General features: G+C 38.0%; 1 protein-coding gene across 1 annotated transcript in view; it reads left to right on the top strand.

Moving 5' to 3' along the window:
* The first annotated feature begins 2,431 nt into the window (after positions 1-2,431).
* RYR2 (ryanodine receptor 2) overlaps positions 2,432-23,076 on the top strand; it is a 758,695-nt gene continuing 738,050 nt past the window's right edge. Inside the window, 1 exon segment of the mRNA XM_044000528.1 lies at positions 2,432-2,615. Coding sequence (XP_043856463.1) covers positions 2,568-2,615 — 48 coding nt within the window. The 5' untranslated portion in view covers positions 2,432-2,567.

Genomic DNA, 23,076 nt, shown 5'->3' with positions numbered 1-23,076 from the left:
CTAATTAGAAATCTATTAAAATAGTCCGAGAGAAAGAAATGAATTAGGATGGTAGCCATGTGAATGGAGAGAAGGGGATAGATAGGAGAATAGATGAAAAGCATTTTTAAAAAAGCACTTAATGCCAGTGGACCAATCACTGGGAATACAAATACAAAAGAGAGATAATCTTTGCCCTCAAGGAATTTACATTGTAATATAGGAATGTGCACATCTACTATAGGGAATAGGGGCCAGAGAATGGAGTTTTGGTCTGGGAAGTCACTGATCCATATGGAGCAATGGTAATATTGATTTGATTACTGTACCTGAGTAGCATGGCCAGAAGTAAAGAATAAAGCAGGGTCAGGTTGTCGGGGGCTGGCTATATATGGTGAACCTTTAATTTTTTTAAACAATGCTGCACTTAACAAAAACTAAATACAATAAACATTTCCATTTCTAGCATGAAATGGTTATTATGTACAGTTATTTTTCTCTTCAATATAATACATTCAACATGTAACTTACAAAGCTATTTTACTTGTCTGTGATCCTTTCTGGCCTTCTTTCTCTATTTTTCTGTGCATTAAAAAAAAGATGCTTCAGTGGTCCTCTTTTTTTTTTCTTTTTGCTATGCTGTTCCATTCCCTTCCTTCCACAGTCAATTAAAACAAAACAAAACAAAAATGTCAACAAATATTCATAGGCAAGCAAATCAAAGTCCTACCTTGACAGTTTGCAGCTTGGGTCCATCACCTCTCTGTTAGTCGTTGATGCTTCATCTTCAGTGGTCAGAGTTATTAAGTTCTTGCAAAGTTGTTTTTCTTTATAATGTTGTTATTGTGTAAATTGTTCCCCTGATTCTACTCACTTCACTCTGTATCAGTACATAGAAATCTTCCCAGGTTTCTCTAAAACCTTCATTTTAACATATCCTAGAACACAGTAGTATTCCATTGCATTTATGTACCATAGTTATTTAGTCATTCCCCAATTGGTAGGCAGCCTCTGAATTTCCAATAACAAAAATAACTGTTATAAATATTTTTTGTACCGTTTCTTTGATGTAATACAGTGAACTCAGAGAGCATGTAAGTTCAAACTTCTCTGCACATTTAAGGAATCTTAAACCAGAGAAGTTAAATTACTTGCTCAAGGCTGCACAGGTAGTAACTGGAAAACTCAGGTGTTGAACCCAGATCATCTGGTTTCAAATCCAGCGCTCTTCACAATGTACCTTAGTAGAAATCTAGTTTCAAGGCTCAACATTTTTTTTTTTTTACAACAAAGTAGAAGGATAGCTATCACTTATATTTTTAAAAGGAAAAGGCTCTGGTCTGTAAATGGAGGATTTTTTCCCCCTTATTTAAATTCTTAGCCTTGCTCAGTGCCTCAGTTTTACTGAATGTAATATGGAGATGGTAATTGCTTTCTTGTCACATAGAGGAGATATGTGAATGTTATAGTGTTAGAAAGTACAGGATATAGCTGGAACACGCATCTGTTGCGAAATGGTTTGAGTTCTCAGGAGGAAAATAAAATTACAATAGTCATAATGATTTCCTCTGCAGGCTTCAGCTTTACTTAAAGAGGATTACAGATTATCTTGATAAAAAGGGAGTAAATAGAACACTGTAGATCCAAAGGATGCCCATGGTATAGATTATATTTGAAAAGAGGTAGACATATACTGGACCTTGAGAGTTCTTATTGCATAGAGTGCAGTTGCCTCTAAGGGAAGTTTTAAATTCCATTAGTGGACTTAAATCAGAGATGGTTCTTCTGTGTTTTCTTAAGTAAATTACAGTAGGAGCCTTCTAAGGAAGGGGCAAAAAAAATCCGGTGTGCAGGCTTTTAAGCACACACTGCATTAGTGTCTCTATCAGCAGCCTGACAATCTAGGTAACTCGAGTTCCCTGGGTATGCGGGTGTGTGTGCACACGCGTGTTATATATTCACATACATGTAGTCACCAGTAAGGGGCGCTAGGCCACAGGTTTGGCTTGCAGAGGGAACTGTCTGCAGATTACCTGCAGCAGTGGGGGAGCTGAAGAGCTCCACCCCTCCCACCCCCACCGCATCACTAATCATATCCCTTGTAGCTCCTTGCACTTGAACAGAGGAGCCCGGGCAGACTCGTCAACCTGCTGCCAGCCGGACCCCGGAGAGGAACGAGTAGAGACTGGGGCTGCTTGGGCTGACTCCCCTCTTCCCCCCCCCCCCCCGGACCCCTGGTCCCCTCTCCCTCCATTCTTTCCTCCCTTCCCCCTCTTCCCCTCTGCTCGGTGCGAAGCGGTGTCATCTTCCTTAGCTCGCTGCTCCCCGCCCCCCTTTCCCCTCCTCCCCCGTCTCCTCCTCCTTGTCCTCCTCCTCTTTGCAGGGGGGTTGACTGCCTCACACCGCACCGTACAGCCCGGCTTTCCCCTCCCACTCTCCCTCCCGCTCCCCAACTCTGGGCAGCTGCAGCAGCAGCAGCGGCGGCAACAGCAGCAGCAGCAACAGCAGCAGCAGCAGCAGCAGAAAGAGAGCCACCACCAGGCTTCACCAAGGGACCGGAGCCGGCTCCCCGGCTGAGGAGCGGAGCCATGGCCGATGGGGGCGAGGGCGAGGATGAGATACAGTTCCTGCGAACTGTAAGCATCACACTTTTCATCCTCACCTGGCAGGACCCTGGAGAAGCTTAGTGGGGGAAGGGGATGCCATCAACTAGCGTGGTCTTTGGCTGAGTGAGAGGAGGGGGTGCAGGTGATAGTGTACCCGGTAGGTAGGAATGGAGCAGCTAGTGGCTCGTTAGGATGGGCAAGTGGGGGGGGGGAGGAGGAAGAAGGGCAAAAGAAGAGTAGGAGGGAGTAAGAAGAAATTGGGGGGGGGGAAGAGATGAATAGAGAAAGCTATTGTAAGGATGAGAGAGATGAGAAGCTCACAAGCTCTTTTTCCTTAGAAGCATGAGGATGCTTGTGCCTTACAAGCATGAAGATGATGGATAGGGTACAGGAAGCGTTAGGGGTACCTGTAGGGCTGGGTGGGGGGAAAGAGAGGACACTCTGTTAGCATGCTTTGCATATATATAAGGGGGAAACGTACACCCTGTAGGTAGGGTGGGGGGGAGAGAGAGAGAGAGAGAGAGAGAGAGAGAGAGAGAGAGAGAGAGAGACTGAGACTGAGACTCTTTGCAGGGAATCACTTGTGGTGGCAGGGGGGGTGGGCAGGGAGAAATCTTGCTGGGAATTCCTGCGTATCCCCATTTCTCATGCTTTTCACTTTGACATGCATGCTGTGTGCCGGGAAATAATAAAGAGATTTACGTATTCAGCTTGCATGCGTGAGCAGCCTGAGCTGGGTCAGGTTGGTCTCTCCTGAGCAGGTTTTCCTAAGTGAAGGTGGGGCAGAAGGGTTGGCTGGTTGGCTAAATACCTCCGTGGTGTATTAGACTATTGCTGGAGATTGTGCTCTATCAGTACAGTGACAGTTTAAGATTGTGTATGTGTGTGTGTGTGTGTGTGCATGGTAGCTTTATGAGAGTGTCATTTTTCTAAGTACTGGTTTAAGCAGACAATTGTGAAATGCTGAGTGCGATAAAATATAGAGGGTGGGAGCAGCTGGGTGACTGGAGCATTGGGGTGGCCAGCAGGGAAAGATTTTGGCTCTGTACTCATACCATTTTTTTTTCTCCCTAAGTACCTTTTGGCACTGTTTCTCCCTCTCTGATTTGTTCCGTACACTGCAGATACTTACCAGGCAGAAGGATAGCTCACCCTAAAAACTGGGACTGAAATGCCCTTTGACAGAAAATAAAATAAGTTCTTGCTAAAGGGAAGCTAGTGAATATATATATATATATATATATATATATATATATATATATATATATAAACGCCTTAAGATGTTCTTTTAATACTCGCCTTTGTTTTTTTCCCCTTCTCTTTTTAAAATACAGAATATTTTAACTTAATTTTCAATAAAATCCACTTAGTCTCCAGTGTCTGAGGACTGCAGCCTCTGCTGCTTCTGGGTTACTTCTCTTTCAGCAGTGATATAGAGATTATTCCCCAAGTTACAATTTACCTTCCAATCACAAACTTTAAGGATGAGTGAATTTTGAATTAATTAGATATTAATACTCAGGTATACAAATGATGTTTAAATCTCAAGCAAACTGAAAGGTGAATTTTTGTGCTGCAAGAGTACTGATTTTTCTTCTCCCTTATTTGCTTTACTTTGGGAATATTATCAGTATTTATTTTTGAACATTAGGGGAAAAAAAAAACCTTTGGCAAAAAATAAAATCAAAGATCTACATTAGGAGAAAAGCTATCTAGCATAACAATTCCATATCATGCACCACCAAATATGTTGTTTTCAATTGTCTGGCTACATTGTTGACCAATACACTGTTAAAATGATCTGCGTAAAACATTTTTCATGGAAATATTTTAAGCTTGTTAAGATTACAATAATTTGTTTTTCTTTTTTAAAAAATGAGACTGTTTGAAACTTTCCTCTTCTTATTTTTAAAGTGAACATACAAAGGGGATGGAAAAATATTTTTGTTGAAAAAATACATAGTTACAGCAGAATTTTTTTCTCTTTCTTCGGTTTTAAAATTAAATTCCATAGGGTTAAAATTAACTTGAACATTTTGGAAAGCTTTGTGCAATTATGGGTTTGCTGCAGACTTAAATGTTAAGCTGAGCTCATAGAGGTGGTGTTATCAGAATACTTAATGGGAACAGAGGTAATGGGCTTGCTAATGTGCCTGTGTACATATAAAGTAATGTTAACCCTTTGCCACTTGACAGCTGCCCATCTTTCAAAGTAACACCCTTGATAAGTGGACCTTGTGCTTGTGAAGATCTGGCAAGTCTAGTCTAGATTTTTCTTTTACTAAAACATCCTTAGGATGTTGTGCTGATGATGGATGACCTTGAAGAGGGGAGCAAAATGGAATAGGGAAGTTTTTGTTGGAGGATTAAGATATGAAAGGGGGGAATGTGCTTTTTATCCTTTAAAATTAGAAATTTTATTTTGGAGATTTGCCATGCCATATTCTTTGATAATTACACAGTCTGCTGTTATTACACTATTCAGCTCCACATCTTTGATTTGCAAGAATAGATGGTTCCAAAATGTTTATGAGGTTAGGATGAGAGCCTCATTCTTTAAATTCAATTAGTCTTTTTTTTTCTCCTGGGGCCAGATTCATCATATGTACTCTTCTTCAAGCAAATTGCTTATGTGTGTAACAATCTGCATCACGTAGATAGCATATTCAGTTATACTGTTAAGACTTCCCTTTAGTAATGAAGCTATCCTGTTTGGAAAAGGGAAATTAAACAGTTGACCATTAAAGTCTATGATTGTGAAGAAAACAAGGTATTTTATATTTTTTGACTAGAGGATTGAAACCATCCTCTTGAGGTGATTCAAACCTAAGGGATTTATTTAGATTTGGCAATCCAGGGCATTGAAATTGGTAGCCTTATCCCCACAGAAAGCTATCCTTTATAGAAGGGGTGATGTTTAAGGCAAGTTAGGACTATTGGTTCACATTTTTACTGTTGGTTTCTCAGGTTTTTTCCCTCCACAATTGAAATGGCTTTTAGCATGATATAGCCCTCTGGCATTATTTGCACTCATTGCCCTTCCCTGCATTTTCCTCATTCACTTCAGTGCTTATGAGTTGACTTCTCTTCCTTAGAACTGGTTGGTTAAGGTGAATAATCCCTACCTTCACTGGTTCCTTATTTGTTGTTCAGTCATTTCACTCATGACCAACTCTTCATGCCCCCATTTGGGGTTTCCTTGGCAAAAATACTGGAGTGATTTGACATTTCCTTCTCCAGCTCACTTAACAGATGGGGAAACCAAAGCAAACAGGGTTAAGTGACTTGCCCAGGATCACACAGCTAATGTCTGAGGTGGGATCTGAACTCACAAAGATGAGTCTTCATCACTCCAGGACCAGCACTTTATCCACTGTACCACCTATCTGCTCCAAATGTATATGTATATATTTCTTTTCTTTTCTTTTTTTTTGCGGGTCAATGAGGGTTAAGTGACTTGCCCAAGGGTCACACAGCTAGTGTCAAGTGTCTGAATCTGGATTTGAACTCAGGTCCTCCTGAATCCACGGCCAGTGCTCTATCCACTGTGCCACCTAGCTGCCCCAATATGTATATATTTCTTAATATTTATGTGTACACATACATTGTCTACAATAGTAAATTTCTATTTTAGAAAAAAATTCTTAAAGTGAGCTGGCCTAGACAATTTTGTTAAACGTTATCCAATTTCTGAAAATATTGTTTTCTGTAGTTATTCTACTTCCTAAAATCTTAAATAGAATTCTGTTGACCGTATGCTTATTACATTAAAATGCCACTGGTCAAGAGAGAGCATGGTTTAATGGAAAGAGTCAGTATATCAGGAATTAGAATACCTGGGTTCAAATCTTGTTGCTGGCACTTATGCATGTGGACTGGAGCAATTCACTTCATCTCTTTGGGCTTCAGTTTTCTTATCTAAAGATAAGAGGGTTGGACCATATGACTTCTAAGGTCCCTTCCAGTTCTAAGTCCTAAGAGCTGATTTTTCCATTATCACTTGCTGTTCTTGTCCTTCTTTAGATTGTACAGGCACAGTTTATTTACCCTTGGGGAAGAGTATGTCCTGTATGCAAGAATGGCTTGGTACTAAAAAAAAATTTGGCCTGCATAGGTTTCCCTTGTTTGGTGTGCTGACTCTAAAACCCTTCACAGTGATTATCCCTCTAGGGGGACATAGCCATCTCTATCTCAGATAATGTAAAGCAGATAGTACAGTATATGTGACTTTCTCCTTTAAAGATATTTCACAGAACATATCTAGTTTAACCCTATCGCCAACTCTGTGGGGGCATAGTTTAGCTTTTATTTATCTCTCTGGGCTTTTTTTTTTTTAATAGATGAGGAAATTGAGGTTTAAGGAAGCTAAGTAGTTTCCGGAAGGTCATTCAGCTCATTAGTGACAGAACTGGGACAAGACCCAGGTATCCTGACTCCCATTCCAATTTCTTTCTGGCAGATAAGTGCTCTTCTGCCAATTGTTAAATTCTTTTCAATGAACAAAAATTGATTTTTCTCTCCCCGCCCTCCCAACCACCATTGAAAAAAGAAAAGAAAAACAAAATATTTGTAACAAATATGCATGATCCAGCAAAATAGATTTTTTAAAAATATATTTTTTAGCTAATAAATCCTATGCAAATTGTTAAAAGGTATTTTGATTTTGTATTAATTAATGGACAATCAGCCTGGGCTTCCAAGCTCTGGGTATTTCCAGATGTCAGTGTGCAAAGGGTCTGTTGTGGTAAAGGGATAAGGAGACATTTTGAAGTATCATCTCAAGCCTGATTTGGCTTTAGTCAGTGGTCTAGAGAGCTTAACTCAAAAAGCAATACTTATGTAATATAAATGGAAGTATGAAATTGTGTTTGTGGGGGTAGATGTGATGTGATATAAAATTTTCATTCATTAAAAAAAATCTATGTGTCTATGTATCTATCTATCACACCTGTTGTAGGCTGAATATTAGATCCTACAGTCTTTTAAAAAGAAGTTGAGGGGCAGCTAAATGGTGCAGTGGTTAAAGCATTGGCCCTGGATTCAGGAGTACCTAAGTTCAAATCCGGCCTCAGACACTTGACGCTTACTAGTTGTGTGACCCTGGGCAAGTCACTTAACTCCCATTGCCTTAAAAAAAAAAAGTTGAGATACCCCTTTAAGCACTTCAATTCAGCAAATATTTATTAGTCAAGGAGTCAAGAAACATTTATGTTTGTTTTTTGTGCGGCAATGAGGGTTAAGTGACTTGCCCAGGGTCACACAGCTAGTAAGTGTCAAGTGTCTGAGGTTGAATTTGAACTCAGGTCCCCCTGAATCTAGGGTAGTGCTTTATCCACTGCGCCACCTAGCTTCCCCCTCAAGAAACATTTGTTAAACACCTATTATGTACCAGGTACTCTGCTAAGAATAGAAAGAAAGGTAAATGACAGTTCCTAGTCTCAAGGACCTCACAGTCTAATGGATTGAGTGCCTACTGATTGTAAAGTACTATTTACCTCCATGGAACCTAGGGTCTGATTGAGAAGAAAAGACAGACCACCATGAAGCAAGTAGAGAACAAAGCCAGCGCATAATCCTAGAATGGGGAATGTTGAAACCGGAAGAACCTCAGTGGTCATGTAGTCCAATGAACTTTATTTCTCAAATAAAAAAACTGAATCTTTGAAAGATTCTGTGACCAGTGTTCAAAGTCACATGAATAGATATTGGTAGAGTACATCCCAAACTGTACACAAGGAACTTAGGAAAAACAAAAGGAGAAGGTAATTGGCTGATCCACATTCAGTCCTACTCTAGAAAAAATGTTGAGGCCCATTAGCATAAGTCCTCCAGTTTCCAAACACTCTCTATTTTTTATCTCAATATGTCACTGTCTTTATTTCCATTTTTTTCTTAATTTCGGATAAAGGTTCTTTTCTGCAAATCTAAACCCTCCTTCTATACTAATGGACCCTTCCTACCTCTTTCCTCAGGGCATCCTTTCCTTTTGCCTTCAAGCAGAATGGCTTCTTCCTATTTTAAAGTGCCCTTTACTTGTTGTTGTCCCCACCATAGCTCAACTACCATCCCAGTCCTTATTCTTTTTTCATTCAGATTCCCTGGTCCATTGAGCTACTTCTAGTTTCTGTCACTCTCTTATACTAGAATAGTAATAGCTCATGTTTACATTTCACTTTGCAAGTTCAAATATTATTTCCTAACACACTAGGGTATGCCAGGTAAGTATCATCATCCCCATTTTGCAGATAAGGAAACAGGTTAAATAGAAATTATGACTTGACTTGCTCACTCTCAGTTTATCCTATTCCTCTCTTTTCTTCCTTGTCATTGGTTTCTTCCTTTCTGCATTTAAACATGATCAAGTTTCTATTTTCTAAATTCCACCCCCAACTCCCAAACAATATAAGTATTTAATTTGCCTTAATTAGAAAAATATAATTATATTGACTCTGGGATTCTTAGCTGTTTAGTCAATAAATAAATCTCTAGCAATCCTAGGATGTTATCATATGGATAACAAATGGCTACTGATGCTTGAACCCATATCTTTTGTTTATTTGTTTGTTTTTTGGTGAGGTGATTGGGCTTAAGTGACTTGCCCAGGGTCACAAATCTAGTAAGTATCAAGTGTCTGAGGCAGGATTTGAACTCAGGCCCTCCTAAATCCAGGGCTGGTGGTGCTCTACCCACTGCACCACCTAGCTGCCCCACCCATATCTTTTAATGCCAAGTCCAGGCTCCTTTGCACATTTTGCTTTCCCAATCCACTCTCTTAAAGAACCACAAATTATCTCATCAATGCTAAATCCAATGGCATTTTCTCTGTCCTTATCCTCCCTGAACTCCTTTTCCCTGGGTGCTATAACATATACTTTCCTCATCCACTTCTAATTTGTGTTTCTCTTCCTTCTTTTCGAGTTTTCCTTATTCTTTCCAGTACCTGATTATGGGTGCTCTCTCAAGTTTAGTCATAAGATCATAGCTCTAGAGTTGGACAGGAAGGAACTCTAGAGACTGAGGCTGAGAGAGATGTGAATTTCCCAAGTTCATGTAGATAATAAGTGGCAGAACCAGGATTTGAATCTAGGTGCTTTGACACCAAATTCAATCTTCATTTTCATCATCTTCATCATCTTCTCCTTTTTCTTCTCCTTCTTCTTCTCCTCCTCCTCCTCCCCCTCCTCCTTCTTTTTTTGGCAAGGCAATGAGGGTTAAGTGACTTGCCCAGGGTCACACTTCTAGTAAGTGTCAAGTTTCTGAGGCCAGATTTGAACTCAGGTCCTCCTGAATCAAAGGCCAGTGCTTTATCCACTGCACCACTGAGCTGCCTCTTCCAATCTTCTTTTAAAGTGTAACATGCAGTCTTTCACCCTTTATAATCTCTTAGTGAAAGCATTCTCTCATCTTCAACAATCAGCCTTATGAGAATAACTTTAGAGACTCCATCTCCTATATTTTCAGGTGCTTAAAAGACCTCAAATCAAGGAATCTCAGAGTTGAAAGAGACCATAAGGGCTATTTAGTCCAACCTGTATCTTGTTAAGGGCTAAAATTCTAGCTAGTCTGTCTAAAATATCTAATGAGTGGTCGCCAATAAATTATAAGCTTTAGCAATAGTTAGGCTTTTAAGCATTTATTAAGGAGAATAAGAATTTGGTAAAGAGAGAGAGAAAGGCCTAGATTCCTATCTATTAAAGGGAGAGCACATTTCTAGCTCCCTTCTCTGCCAGAGTCCCCAGGAAAGAGCATCAGAGCGAGCGCCAGTCTCTTCCTTCCTCCTCCCACTAGCCCGGTCACTTCCTGACGCCAAAGAAAAGACTCCTGGTCTTGCCCTCAAAGACCTTTGCTTCATGGGCGGAACTCTTCTACAGTAAGTCTCCAGCAGGTGGCGTTATTCTAATAGTTACAATCTGTATAAGAATCCTCATGTCAATATGCTGAAGTAATTGTACAATCTTCCCACGAAGACCTGAAGTGAAAGATGACCACCTCTGGAAAGACCATTCCAATTTTAGATTACTCTAATTGTTGGGAAACTTTTCTTTACCTTTAACCTACATCTGTTTCCCTATAACTTACACCCATTCCATCACCTTATTCTCAAAATGTTGAAAACTGAGCTCATCATTTCCCGCTGCCCACATACAGCCTATTCTCCATGCCCACTATTTCCATTCTGTCAGTTGTACTTCTGTTTGTATCTCCCCCTCTAGAGACTAAGGGTAGTTGAACAAGGAAATGTTTTCTTTTGTCTGGTTTTTAGAAAGAGGAAATTAGAATATGTTTAAAGATATTGAGGATTAAATCAATAACAAGAAAAAATGAAAATGTTGGAGAGGGGTGTGTTAAATTCAGAGATAGAGAGACCATCTTTTCTTTTGAGAATATAGGATTGGATAAGAGAATGGATGCAAGGTCAGGCATATGATAAGGGAGAGATGAGATTAGGCTAGCAAGACAAGCTCAAGCTAAATGATCTTGGTCTTGGTGAAATATGTCGGTGTTTTCAATTGTTAGTGAGAGAAATTTAGAGTAAAATTTAATGAAGATGAAAGAATCAGAGGATGAATATTAGTGAGCTTCAGTCAGTAGGGCTATTCTGTGGAGGTATTTTACTGTAGTAATTTATATTTGAGAAGTACTCATTAGGACACTGCTATTACCATTGCAGGAGTAGCAAATGAAACAGTTCTACTCAATTAATATCTCTTTCAAAATTCCATCAGTTAATAAATGTGGTCAGTGAACCCAAGTCCTTTCTAAGGAGGAGAATAAGTAAACCCATACCTGGACAAGAAAAATCTAATACAAATAATACTAGGCTCACTGGAAGCTCTCAAGTCAATACCAAAATCCTTAGTAATCTGATTTGCTTATCTTATCTGTATAGTATTTGTCCAGTATGTAATGCTCCTTCCCAGCATCACTTTCTCTTGAGATGAATTAAATCAGTGACCCATGTTGCCTCAGACACTTGTGTGACCCTGGGCAAGTCACTTAACCCTCATTACCCCTCAAAAAACCAAAAAGATTTGAACTCAGGTCCTCCTGAATCCAGGGCCGGTGCTTTATCCACTGCTCCACCTAGCCAGTTTAGAGGAATCTTTATGGAAGAGATGTGTTCAAAATGCCACTTCAGAAAACACTCTGGATTCAGATAAAGAGTAAAAGACACAATGTTTTCTAAGAGTGCTGGAGCAAAAGCTAGTGAGTTTGACCTGTTTTTTGTAAGGGGGTGTTAGCACAAGTAAGAATTAGCTGATCGTAATCCATTGTCACTACAGGAAAAACAACTCTGATTTCTGGAAGTAGTAATGTCTTCCTGTAATCCCTGCTACTGGGGAGGTTGGGGATGGTGGATTGCTTGACCTCAGAAGTTTTGAGCTGCAGCAGGCTAAACTTATTGGGTGTCTTCTTTAAATCTTGCACCAATATAGTGAGCCTCTGGGAGCAGGGAGGGCCGATAACTTGCCAAAGGAGAGGAGAACTGGCCCAAATTGGAAATGGAGCAGGTCAAGGCTTCCATGTTGATTAGTATGTGGTGAGGGCCATGAATGGCTACTGTATTTCTAGCCTAGACAGGAAGGGAGACCCAGTCTGAAAAAAAGGAAAAAAAAAAAAGAAAAGAAGCCAGGATACATAATAATGATAGTAGTTCGGTATATGACAAGGCTCATACTTCTTTATGGTTTGTTTTCAAAGCACCTTTGTCACATCAGTGCCAAAGGGTAGGAAGTACAGGTACCATTTTGCTCCTTTTGCAGATGAGGAAACTGTTACTAAGAGAATTGAATTAATAATGTTTGTAATAATAATAATAACTAGCATGTATATGGCATTTTATATTTTATGAAGTGCTTTATAAATATGATCGATCTAATTTTATCCAAAGCCCCGGAAAGTAGCTGCTACCATCACCCCCTTTTTGCAGATGAGGAAAATAAAGATGAAGTAAGTAGTTCTGACTCCTTTTATTTATACCACACTTATCACTCATGGCCTGCTCAAGGTGGGTCAGCAGCATCTTCTTTATCTATTAAGGATAGCATACCCTTTTCCTTTCTAAATAAACTTCTATACCACACAGCCTGCCTGCCTGGTGTTTTTTTTTTTTAAACAAACCTTTTTCTTTCTTTATATTTGTTATGTTGAGATTTGTAATTGCTTTCTTATTCTCCTGAATTAAACTCTCATTCACTCAATGTGTGTTCTTGTTTAAATGAATTTCTTTCTTATTTGAAATATTACCACAAACCACAAATAAGGGGTTCATATTATAGGAACAAAAAGAGTACCTTTACAGTAAGAAACCTTTTCCTTTGCTTTACAAAAAATGGGAGTAATGCAAAAAATGCGTGTCACACTTCATAGTGGTATACTGCTATCTATTGAAAGTTGGGGTCTTGGGGCAGCTAGGTGGCACAGTGGATAAAGCACTGGCCTTGGACTCAGGAGGACCTGAGTTCAAATCCAGTCTCAGACACTTGACACTTACCTAGCTGTGTGACCCTGAGCAAGTCACTTAACCCTCATTGCCCTGCAAAAAAAAAAAAAATTAGAAAGTTGGGGTCTTTCAATTTCTATAAGGTTTATGGTTCTGAATAAATATCGTGTTCTCATTTCTTTAAGATTTTTATTAGAAGTTTCAACACTAAGATTTGTATCCATATAAAAAACCCCAGCCATAAAAGATAAGAAGATAGGAATATTTCTGCATATTTCCTTCTCCAAAGTCCTATTCAATTAATTTAAACAGTGGAGCCCCTAAAATTGACCTCTGATGCTTCATTGTGACTCAAAGGTGACATTAGGTTCTTGAAGACTGAACTAACAGACTGTAAGCTCTGGCTGCAGGTATTATCAAACTGGAAAGGCTTTGGGTATAGGCCTAGTGACTATTTGTCATCCTAGGAACAGGTCAGATACATTTGGAGAGGTTTATTACCAGGATGGCGACAGGTTGATAAAATATTTTAGTCATAATTAACCATCTAAGGCAATCATGGGTTATAGTCTTTATTAGTGAAGATAAGATGAACACATTGATAAAATTACAGATCCTTGAAGAATTAAACAAGTAGACTGAAATAGAATGGTATCTTATTAATAATAATATTAGCTAACATTTACATAGTTCTTTAAGGTTTGAAAAGCACTTTACAAATATTATTTCATTTTATCCTCACAACAACCTTGGGAGGTAGGTATTATTATTATTATCACCCCCACCCCCATTTTTTTTTTACAGATGAAGAAACTAAGGCACACAGAGGTTAAGTAACTTATCCAGGATCACGCAACTAGTAAATTTCTGGGGATGGATTTGAACTGATGTCTTTCTGAATCTAGACTTAGAGCTCTATTCATTTCACCTTCTATCTCTTTAACTCAAATATTACTACAAATTCTTTTGAATTTTTCAGAAAGGATGAATCAAGTACAATGTGAATGAGTAGGCAAAGAGAAGTACTATTCTAATCTTAGAAGCAGATGAAACAATTGTACCTAGGCATTTTGTATTCCATATCTCTTCCTTCCCAAATAACCATACCAGAATGTTGGTGCCCTTGCAGAGTAACTCAGTCTATGGTATGAGATTTAAATCTATTTCCTAGTCAGGAGGTGATATAATTTTCATTTTAGACATGTAGCACTTTTTATCTGGTTAGGTACTGATTTATAAATTCCATGGCCCATATGTATAACAACTGAATGCCCACATTAGGGATTCAAAAGAACCATAAGATTTTAGAGCTAGAAGGGATCTTAAAGATAAACTTTTTTTAAAAATAATAAATTCACTTAGAATTTCCTCCAAGTTACATGTAAAAACAAATTTTTACATTGATTTTCTAAAACTTTGTGTTCCAAATTCTCTTCCTCCCTCCATCCCTAGGAAATTAAGCAATTCAATATAAGTTATACATGTGCAGTCATGCGAAACATATCCACATTAGTCAGGTTGTGAAAGAAAACAGACAAAATAACTTTAGAAAGAGGATCTAACAAAAAAAATGTTACTTCAATCTGTATTCAGATACCATCAGTTCTTTCTCTGTAGATGGATTGCATTTTTCATAAGTTCTTCTGATAGTATCCTGCTCATCATTTCTTTCACAGTTACTATTGCTAACTGTATTACCCTCCATCCTATTCCCTCCCCTTGATATTTACTCTATTTGATATCTTCTTTTACCCTATCCCTCCTCAAAAATGTTTTCTTTTTACTGCCCTCTCCTCCAATCTGCCCCTCCCTTCCTTCACCTCTCCCCCCTTATCCCCTTCCCCTGCCATTTTCCCATGGGGCAAGATGTATTACTATACCTATGTGAGTGTGTATATTATTCCCTCTTTGAGCTGATTCTGATGAAAGTAAAGCTCACTCACTCCCCCACTCCTTCCCCATCTTCCCTTCCATTCCATAAGCTTTTTCTTGTTTCTTTTATGTGAGCTACTTTACCCCATTCCACCTCCCCCTTTCCCTTTCTTCCAGTGCATTCCTCTCACCCCTTAATTTTATTTTAACGATGTCATCATGAGACATCTAGGTGACTCAGTGGACGAAGCACCAGCCCTGGACCCAGGAGGCCCCGAGCCCAAATCCGGCCCCAGACATAAGGCACCCCACCCTGCCTGCCCCACAAAAAGCGGGGAATAAACAAAAAATAAATTCTTTACAGATATAATCCCTTCATATTCAATTCACACCTGTGCCCTCTGTCTAAATATATTCCTTTCCGCTGCCCTAACACTGAGAAAGTTCTTATGAGTTAGAAGTATTAAAGATGAAGTTTTATGGAATCTTTCTTTCCAGGTAGTATTTTGTTTTGTTTTTAACCCGGGAAATATACTATTTTGCTATACTAATTAACATTCTTTTAAAAGATATTGGATAAACTACAAATTGATTCTATTAAAAAACTATAGTCATGGGGCAGCTAGGTGGCTCAGTGGATAGAGCACCAGCCCTGGATTCAGGAGGACCTGAGTTCAAATCCGGCCTCAGACACTTAACAATTACTAGCTGTGTGACCCTGGGCAAGTCACTTAACCCCAATTGCCTCACAAAAAAACAAAAAACTATAGTCATTCAGGCAGCAAAGAATTATTGAATATATACTGTGTGCTTTGGAGAGGCCCAAAGAAATTTCTTCTCTTGAATTTGTAGTGCAGTTGGAGAGATAATTTACTGTACTATATTGTACTAGATTTGAATGTCTAGAGAATAGTAACAAGTTTACAAAATGTTATTTAAAGCATTTATATACTTAGGGTCAAAATGTAGGGGAGTGACGGAAATGGCATGGAGTTAGGGAAGACTTCTTGGAGGAGATGACTGTGTAGGGACATGGCTGTATTGGGTGGGGTATTCATATTGGGACAATGAGATGCAGGCCTATGTTTGTAGGTAAAGAGAATTGATCCAAGATGTGTTGTTTTAACATAAATTTGGGGGCATTGTTTTTACAAAAATGTGGATGATTAAATACTTTCTAGACCTTGCTAAAATTGATCAAAGATTTCTATAAAAATGATTTTTTTCTGAAACTGATTTTATGATAGTCTTAGAATGGTTGTTGTTTTGTTTTGTTATCAAGAGGTAAAAGGTGGGCATTTACTGAAATTAACTGAAGAACCCTATTCTATGAGCATTTATTGAAAGATTGAGATATTAGAAAAATCCAGTAGGAACATTCAGCAATCTTTGTAGCCCAAGATGCATTTTTATTATCTCTGTTTTCATCTTTCCTTCCCTTGGTCCTGAACATATCCTTCATTATTTGTTTGCTGGAGTTGCCCATGGTTGAGAATTATGTTCAGTTTACAACTGTAAGCTCATAGGCTCTCTGGAATAATGTCAATATAAAATTTCTTCCATGAGGCACAGAACAAATTTTAGAAGCTGTGGGATAAAGAGGAAATATTTCATTTTGACATTTCAGGTAGGTTTTTAAAGTACCTGATTCCTTTTCTTTCTTTTTTTCATGCCAGTGAAGGACTTTATCATTTCCTACATCTAAATTATTATTTTATTATTAGAAAGTCTGGCATTTATTAAAAAGCACCAGATCTGAATGCCTTAAAAAACCCTATCCAATTTAAGCCTTGCTTATTCAGAGGAGGACAAGGGGGGCAGGGCTGGGAAGATTTCTTCTTGAAATAGCAATTAGGGGGCAGCTAGGTGGCGAAGTGGATAGAGCACCGGCCCTGGATTCAGGAGGACTGAGTTCAAATCCGGTCTCAGACAGTTAACACTTACTAGCTGTGTGACCCTGGGCAAGTCACTTAACCCCAATTGCCTCGCCAAAAAAAAAAAAAGAAAAGAAAAGAAATAGCAATTAGGGAGGTAAGTGAAAATTCTGTTACCCTTTCTTTTATCCTTTAGTTTTACTGTTCTTTCTCCACAAAGGAGACCTCATGTGTGTATGTGTTCCTGTGACTGCACTGTGAAAAGTGCATATGCAGTTGGTTTATACAATTTGGATATACATGCACATTGTTTTTACTTATTTTTTTAAAAAAATATATTTTCATTTGCTTCTGGGACCTTTTAGTGATCTACTAAAACTAGACCTCATCAAAGCCTACAATAAATCTTTAGAGGTTCTGAGCCAGGTTTGTTTTAGATCAGGAAAATAAGCAATATGTAAGAAAAATATTAAATCTGAAGATATGAATTGCCCCTGACTGTGAGATGGTGCTAAAGAGATTTCCTTTCCAGCTTAGTTGAGAGCTTCTGTTGTGACTTGGAAAATTAAGCATTTGAGAAGGTCTTTCATTTTCTATTTAATATGTAAGTAAAACTTAGGTACTTTTTTAAAAAAAGGTTAGTTTTATCTTAGTATGAGTTTGATTTTGAGAGTTAAAATCTTTTTGAGAAGGAATTAGCTTTTAAACAAATATGTTTTTCCATTTTCTTGTGGTGATTTGAAGGCTAAATTTAAGGAAAATTAAAATTAATTACACCAGCAATGTTATCATTTTCCCTACATAAGGAACCCCATAATTGCTTTAAGCATATTTATGTTTGTATGTCTTCTCTCCCCCAACTAGAGTCCAAATTCCTTGAAAGAGGGAGCCATCCCTTATTCCTTTATATCTATCCTCCATGTCTTGCCTTTGTGTTCTGTAGAATATAAGTGCCAAGTATCTGGTAGGTATTTAATAAATGTTTATTGATTGACTAGTAATTGATTAATGCATGTTTGTCAAATGGTATCAAACTACATGTATTATCATCATATTTTATTGTCTATTGCCTACGGGCAATAGTAAAACTATTTGGTTGCATATTCACCTCCATAATATGGCCTGGGCCTCTTTCTAGTCATCTAAACCCACCTTGCACTGATGCTAGTAATAACAGCTAACATTCCTATAGTATTGTAAAATTTACAAAGAGCTTCACACCCATAATTTCATTTGATGCTTCCAGCAACCCTTTGAGGTAGGAACTATTTTGATCCCCATTTTGTAGATGAAGAGAACAATGCTCAGAAGTTAAATAATCTCCCCACAATTCCATAGACAGCATCAGAGGCAAAATCTGAACCCACTTCTCTCCTGTCTTTAAGTTTAGTACTCTTCCTACTCTATTACTCCCCAACAGGAAGCCATAGTTTCAACCAAGCCAATCTCATAATTATGCATGCTCACATATTTTCCTCACCAGTAATAGTTTTCTTTTTCTCCTCTGCCTATCCAAATCTATTCTACCAATGTCTGGTTTTACCCCTTTTGAAATGGCATTCAATTGGCAGGAAGGAGAATAGCTTCTCCCTCTTCATCCTACCTTTTGCTTCAGTGTTAGGAAGCACATTCTTTAAAAATTGAAGGGTTTTTTTGAACTTTAAATTCTTCCCTGTAGCAATGTTCACTGTTTTGTTTTTCCCCATTCGTTCCTTAAATACTAATATGCTTATATTCAATTGCTCCTCCTTGGCTTAGAATCAGAGAATTTGAGAAGGGGGAAGCATTTTTGATCATTTAGTCCTATATCTTTATTTTAGAGATGAGGAAATTGGGTCAAATAGTAGTTTGCCCAGGGTAACAGTGCTAGGTAGTGCTACTACAGATGGAACTAGAACCTAAGTGTCCTGACTGGCCTATCTTCTCTATCTTTACATGTCATGAAAGAGAGGCAAGTGTCTGGAGTGGGTGACTCAATATCTAATTTTTTTCAGAAAAGAAATTAGGAGAGATGGATTAAAGACTTTAGGATAATTTCCTTTAGTAAGAGAGAAAGCTAAGGCAGATGAAGTTCAAATACAGAATGTAGTTTTTGTTTTTAATCTTTCCAGAAGACAAAAGGGAAAAGATGCCCATTATATCTGGAGGAAATTATATTTAACCCTTTAGTAACAAAGTCACTAATCATAAGACTTACTAGACCCTGGGAGGGGTATTTATATATTTGGCCAGCTCTAAGGAGAGATTGAAATATAACTTTCTTGGAACAAATGAAGCCCCTCTTTGAAATTGAGACCTGGACTAAGTGTCTCATTGCCCTTCGAATCCATTATTTGTAGAACCTGTCAGTTATATTTAAGGACCCTTTTGTGGCTGGAAGGGCATTACCTCATAGTGAGTGCTTAGTAAATGCTTGTTGGACTGGATTGGGTGGAAATTATCTCTTAGAATTTGTTGGACTTTTAATTTTGTATGTATATTGGGGAGGGGAGGGTAATCATGTTCCCTTAGAAGAAGACCCTAAACCCCAGAAATGAAAAGATTCAGTTGTTAAGCTGAAGAACTTGGCAGTTATGTATCTACATTTTTCTTAAACAGAAAGTCAACTCTGTCCAAAAACTTTATAATAGAAGGCCATACATAGATGAGACTTCAAGCAGCTTTGCTCTGAGCATAAACAGATGCCAAGATGGAATTAAAAAAAATTCCAGAGTCATTACTAAGGCTACACTTTGTGAAAGATATAATTATGTTATAGCTCATTTGTATTTTAACACCTGTTCTTCATGCTTTGGAGTGTGCCTCACATAATGACATTGTATGCTTCTTCCCCTTGATGGTACCACTAGGAAGAAGGCATAATTATGTGCTAATGTTGATCTCAGTAAATATATGTGATGCTTTTAGTCTTTTAATATCATGTTCTTATTTCTTTGAAACCCTCTATTATCAAAAGAGAATAAATCCTACTTCAGGTAAGGGTTAGCTCAGTATACAGGTACTTTTGTTTTTTTAGTTCTACCACATGAACTTCATCGATATCATAAAGAAGAAATAGGTATGAGGATGATTTTCATTTTATGAACATCTTGATGGCTAGGAGCTATGTTAATAATATTACTTAATTATATATGTACATATATATGCATATATAAACCTAATTACATTATAAATATTACCTAATTACTACTATACCTAGTAGTTTTATACTATATTATAGTATATGGTGGCACTTTTCAAACTTTTTGGTCTTAGGACCCCTTTATGCTCTTAAATATTTTGAGGGCCTCAAAAAGCTTTTGTTTATGTGAATTATATCTATTGATACTTAGCACATGCGAAATTATTTATTAAGATATTTATCTTCATGTTATTAAAGGGATAGCTAGGTGACATGGTAGATAGGGCATTGGTCCTAGAGTCAGGAAGACCTTTATTTAAATCTGTCCTCAGACAGTTGACCCTGAGCAATTCACCTAACCCTGTTTGCTAGTTTCCTCATCTGTAAAATATAAAAGGAAATGGCAAACCACTCTAGCATCTTTGCCAAGAAAACCCCAAATGAGGTCATAAAGAGTCAGACATAACTGAAATGACTGGACAAGTGTTAGAAAAATAATTTTGACCTCATAGACCCCCTGGATGGGTCTCAGGGGCTCTTTGTAGTCTCTGGACCACACTTTGAGAAACCACTGGTATATGGCATAGTAGAAAGTATGCTGGACTTGTTCCTCCCTCTTACTATCACGCTGAGCAAGTTATTTAATTAATTTGAGCCTTAGTTTCCTTATTAGTAAAATGGGTGAAATAATGTTGCACTGTCTATCTCTCAGGATTATTGTGAGGAAAGAGTTTTGCAAACATTGAAGTTCCATATAAATGTGAATTATTGTTATTATTGTTGCAACTGAAAGCTCTTTTTCAGTCTACAAAATAAAAATATAGGCCAATTAAGTGTTAGAGCCCCTCAGTTTATTTTAATCGTAACGCTAGTGAATCAAAAGTCATTGCTTCCTAAGATTGTTTATATTTAGCAACTCATGAAATATATCTGAATTTCTTTATTCTCCTGAACTAATACCCACAATACTTTTTTTTTAAAGGGATACAGATTTAGGAACTGGTCTTGTATAATCTCAAAGCTAGCCAAATTATGTTTTATCATGATTTGTATTATCATTTGATAACAAGAAAAGTGCATAATTCCTATTTGGTTAATCGGAAATATGAAAAAAGAGAATGTAGGAAATAATACCTTCCCTGAAACATTTAGGAAGATAAAATTTTAAAAAGATGATTTCTGCTATTGGGGAATAACCTACTGGGGATTGCCAAAAAATGGATGTGTGTCCCCAAATCCATGTCTATCTTTAAGCCTCTCTAGAATTAAATTTCTTGCTTAGCACAGTATAACTTTTATCACCCATAGACATGGGGGTTTTAATCAACCCATATAAAAATATTTAGTCTTTTAATTTGGATGATTTGTTCTTTGGTGAGCCTACTATCAGCCTTCTCCTTCCCTCCCCTGAAGAGTACAGTCATGTGAGAAGATCTTTGCTGTCTTCTGTCTAGAAAGAAAGTTCAGGTCAAATCTATGGGGTATAGAATGATCTGGGCCTGACCCACTTCTGAGGTGAGACCTCCCCCCACCATGTAGAGATGTATAGTCTCCAACCTTCATGCTTGTGGCCCCTATGAATAACCAAGGGAATTTCTAGGGCTGTCATAGAGATGCTCAGCAGAACAGGACTGTTGACACATTTTTATCACTTCATTGAACACTTCTAACAACTCTAGTAGTTAAAGGACATTGTTTAGAAAAGATTGTAGTAAGTAATTCCAGCAGTCGCTTTTTATAAGCATATATATTGTTCATCGGTATAAATAATTTCAAGTATTCTTTGGTCGGTTTTCAAATTTCACTACTTCAAAAACTTTTTGATTTCATGAGGAGTGATTCCTTTACCAATGAAAACTGCATGCCTTAGTAGATGGTTAAAAAAATTGTTGGAAATAAAAATAATCATTAGCTGGGAGCCAGCTTGATGATGAGCTTTAATGTGTTTAGGCTAAATTTCTTAGGACAGATAAAATCTGTAGCCTGTCTTGTAAAGGGACTCCATTGTTATAGTCTGAGAATCCAGGATAACTTCCACTCCTTTGGCACTGGAATAGGCTCGCAGGGGAAGGAGTTTCTGTTTGTTGGGTTTTTAATGGTCATACTCACATTCATCCCTGAGAACCCAGAAAAACAAAGTGTTTACATAGCAAAATTCTGTAGACATATTTTCACAGAAGCATTGCCATATATGAGAGATTTACAAACCTACTGGAGGTAAGAGAGGCCAAGTGAATCTCCTGTTATGCAGATGACCCTGATGGCTCTGGTTGTACCCCATAGTCATTCCTTCCCCACCCCCCACTCCCAGGTTTAAGAGTGCTCAATCATCTTCTCTAATGTTGAATAATTAAATGATCAAAAAACCCAATCCTACTGAAAAAGAATCCATAAAATGAATTGGGGCCAGGAAATCGTAGATTTTTGCCTAAGAGACAAAATGAGTAATGACATACTCTTCTGCCTGTTGTTTATGTCATCAGGAGTCAAGAACTCTACATAATTTAGCAGTGTAACTTCCAAGAAGAGGCCAGATACTGCAGATAAATTTAGCCTATTTTAAGGTTAGATAAATTCAGCCTATTTTTATGGGCAGGAGGAATTTATCACTGAAGTGTTTCTTGATAAGATTCTTCTTAGCCCTAAACTGTAATCCTGGAAGTAGAACCATTTTTCACTTGCTAGGGTGGGAAGAAGAAAGGATCATACAAATTGTAGAAATCTGTGGCTATGTTTTTTATTTAACCACCAAATTGATCACTCCCAAGCAATCATTTTCATTCCTACTATCTGGCTGTGTCTGTGGACAAGCCAAGTCAAGTAAGTCAACAAGCATTTATTAAATGTCCACCATGTCACTCAGTCAATAAACGCTAAGATCCTACAATGTGCCAAGCACTGTGCTAAAACTCGGGGATTAAAAGAAAGATAAAAGACAGTCCCTGTTCTCAAGGGCGCAATCCATATCAACCACCTGATCAAAATCTTGGTAGCTTTTGATTGACCTTTAGGACACTCTTCTTCTTTCCTTAATGAGTTCAGTGCCTGGCTCAGTCATTCTCTCCTCCTCAACTCTTGCCCTCAAACTAGGTGACTTCAGCATGCACATCAATACTCTCTCAAACACCCTAACCTTACCGTTAACCTCAACTCACTCCTTTTCCATGACCTGTTCTTCCA

Source organism: Dromiciops gliroides, chromosome 4 (assembly GCF_019393635.1).
Source record: "Dromiciops gliroides isolate mDroGli1 chromosome 4, mDroGli1.pri, whole genome shotgun sequence".
NCBI classification, from domain to species: domain Eukaryota; kingdom Metazoa; phylum Chordata; class Mammalia; order Microbiotheria; family Microbiotheriidae; genus Dromiciops; species Dromiciops gliroides.
This window is presented reverse-complemented; position numbering and strand designations above follow the sequence as displayed.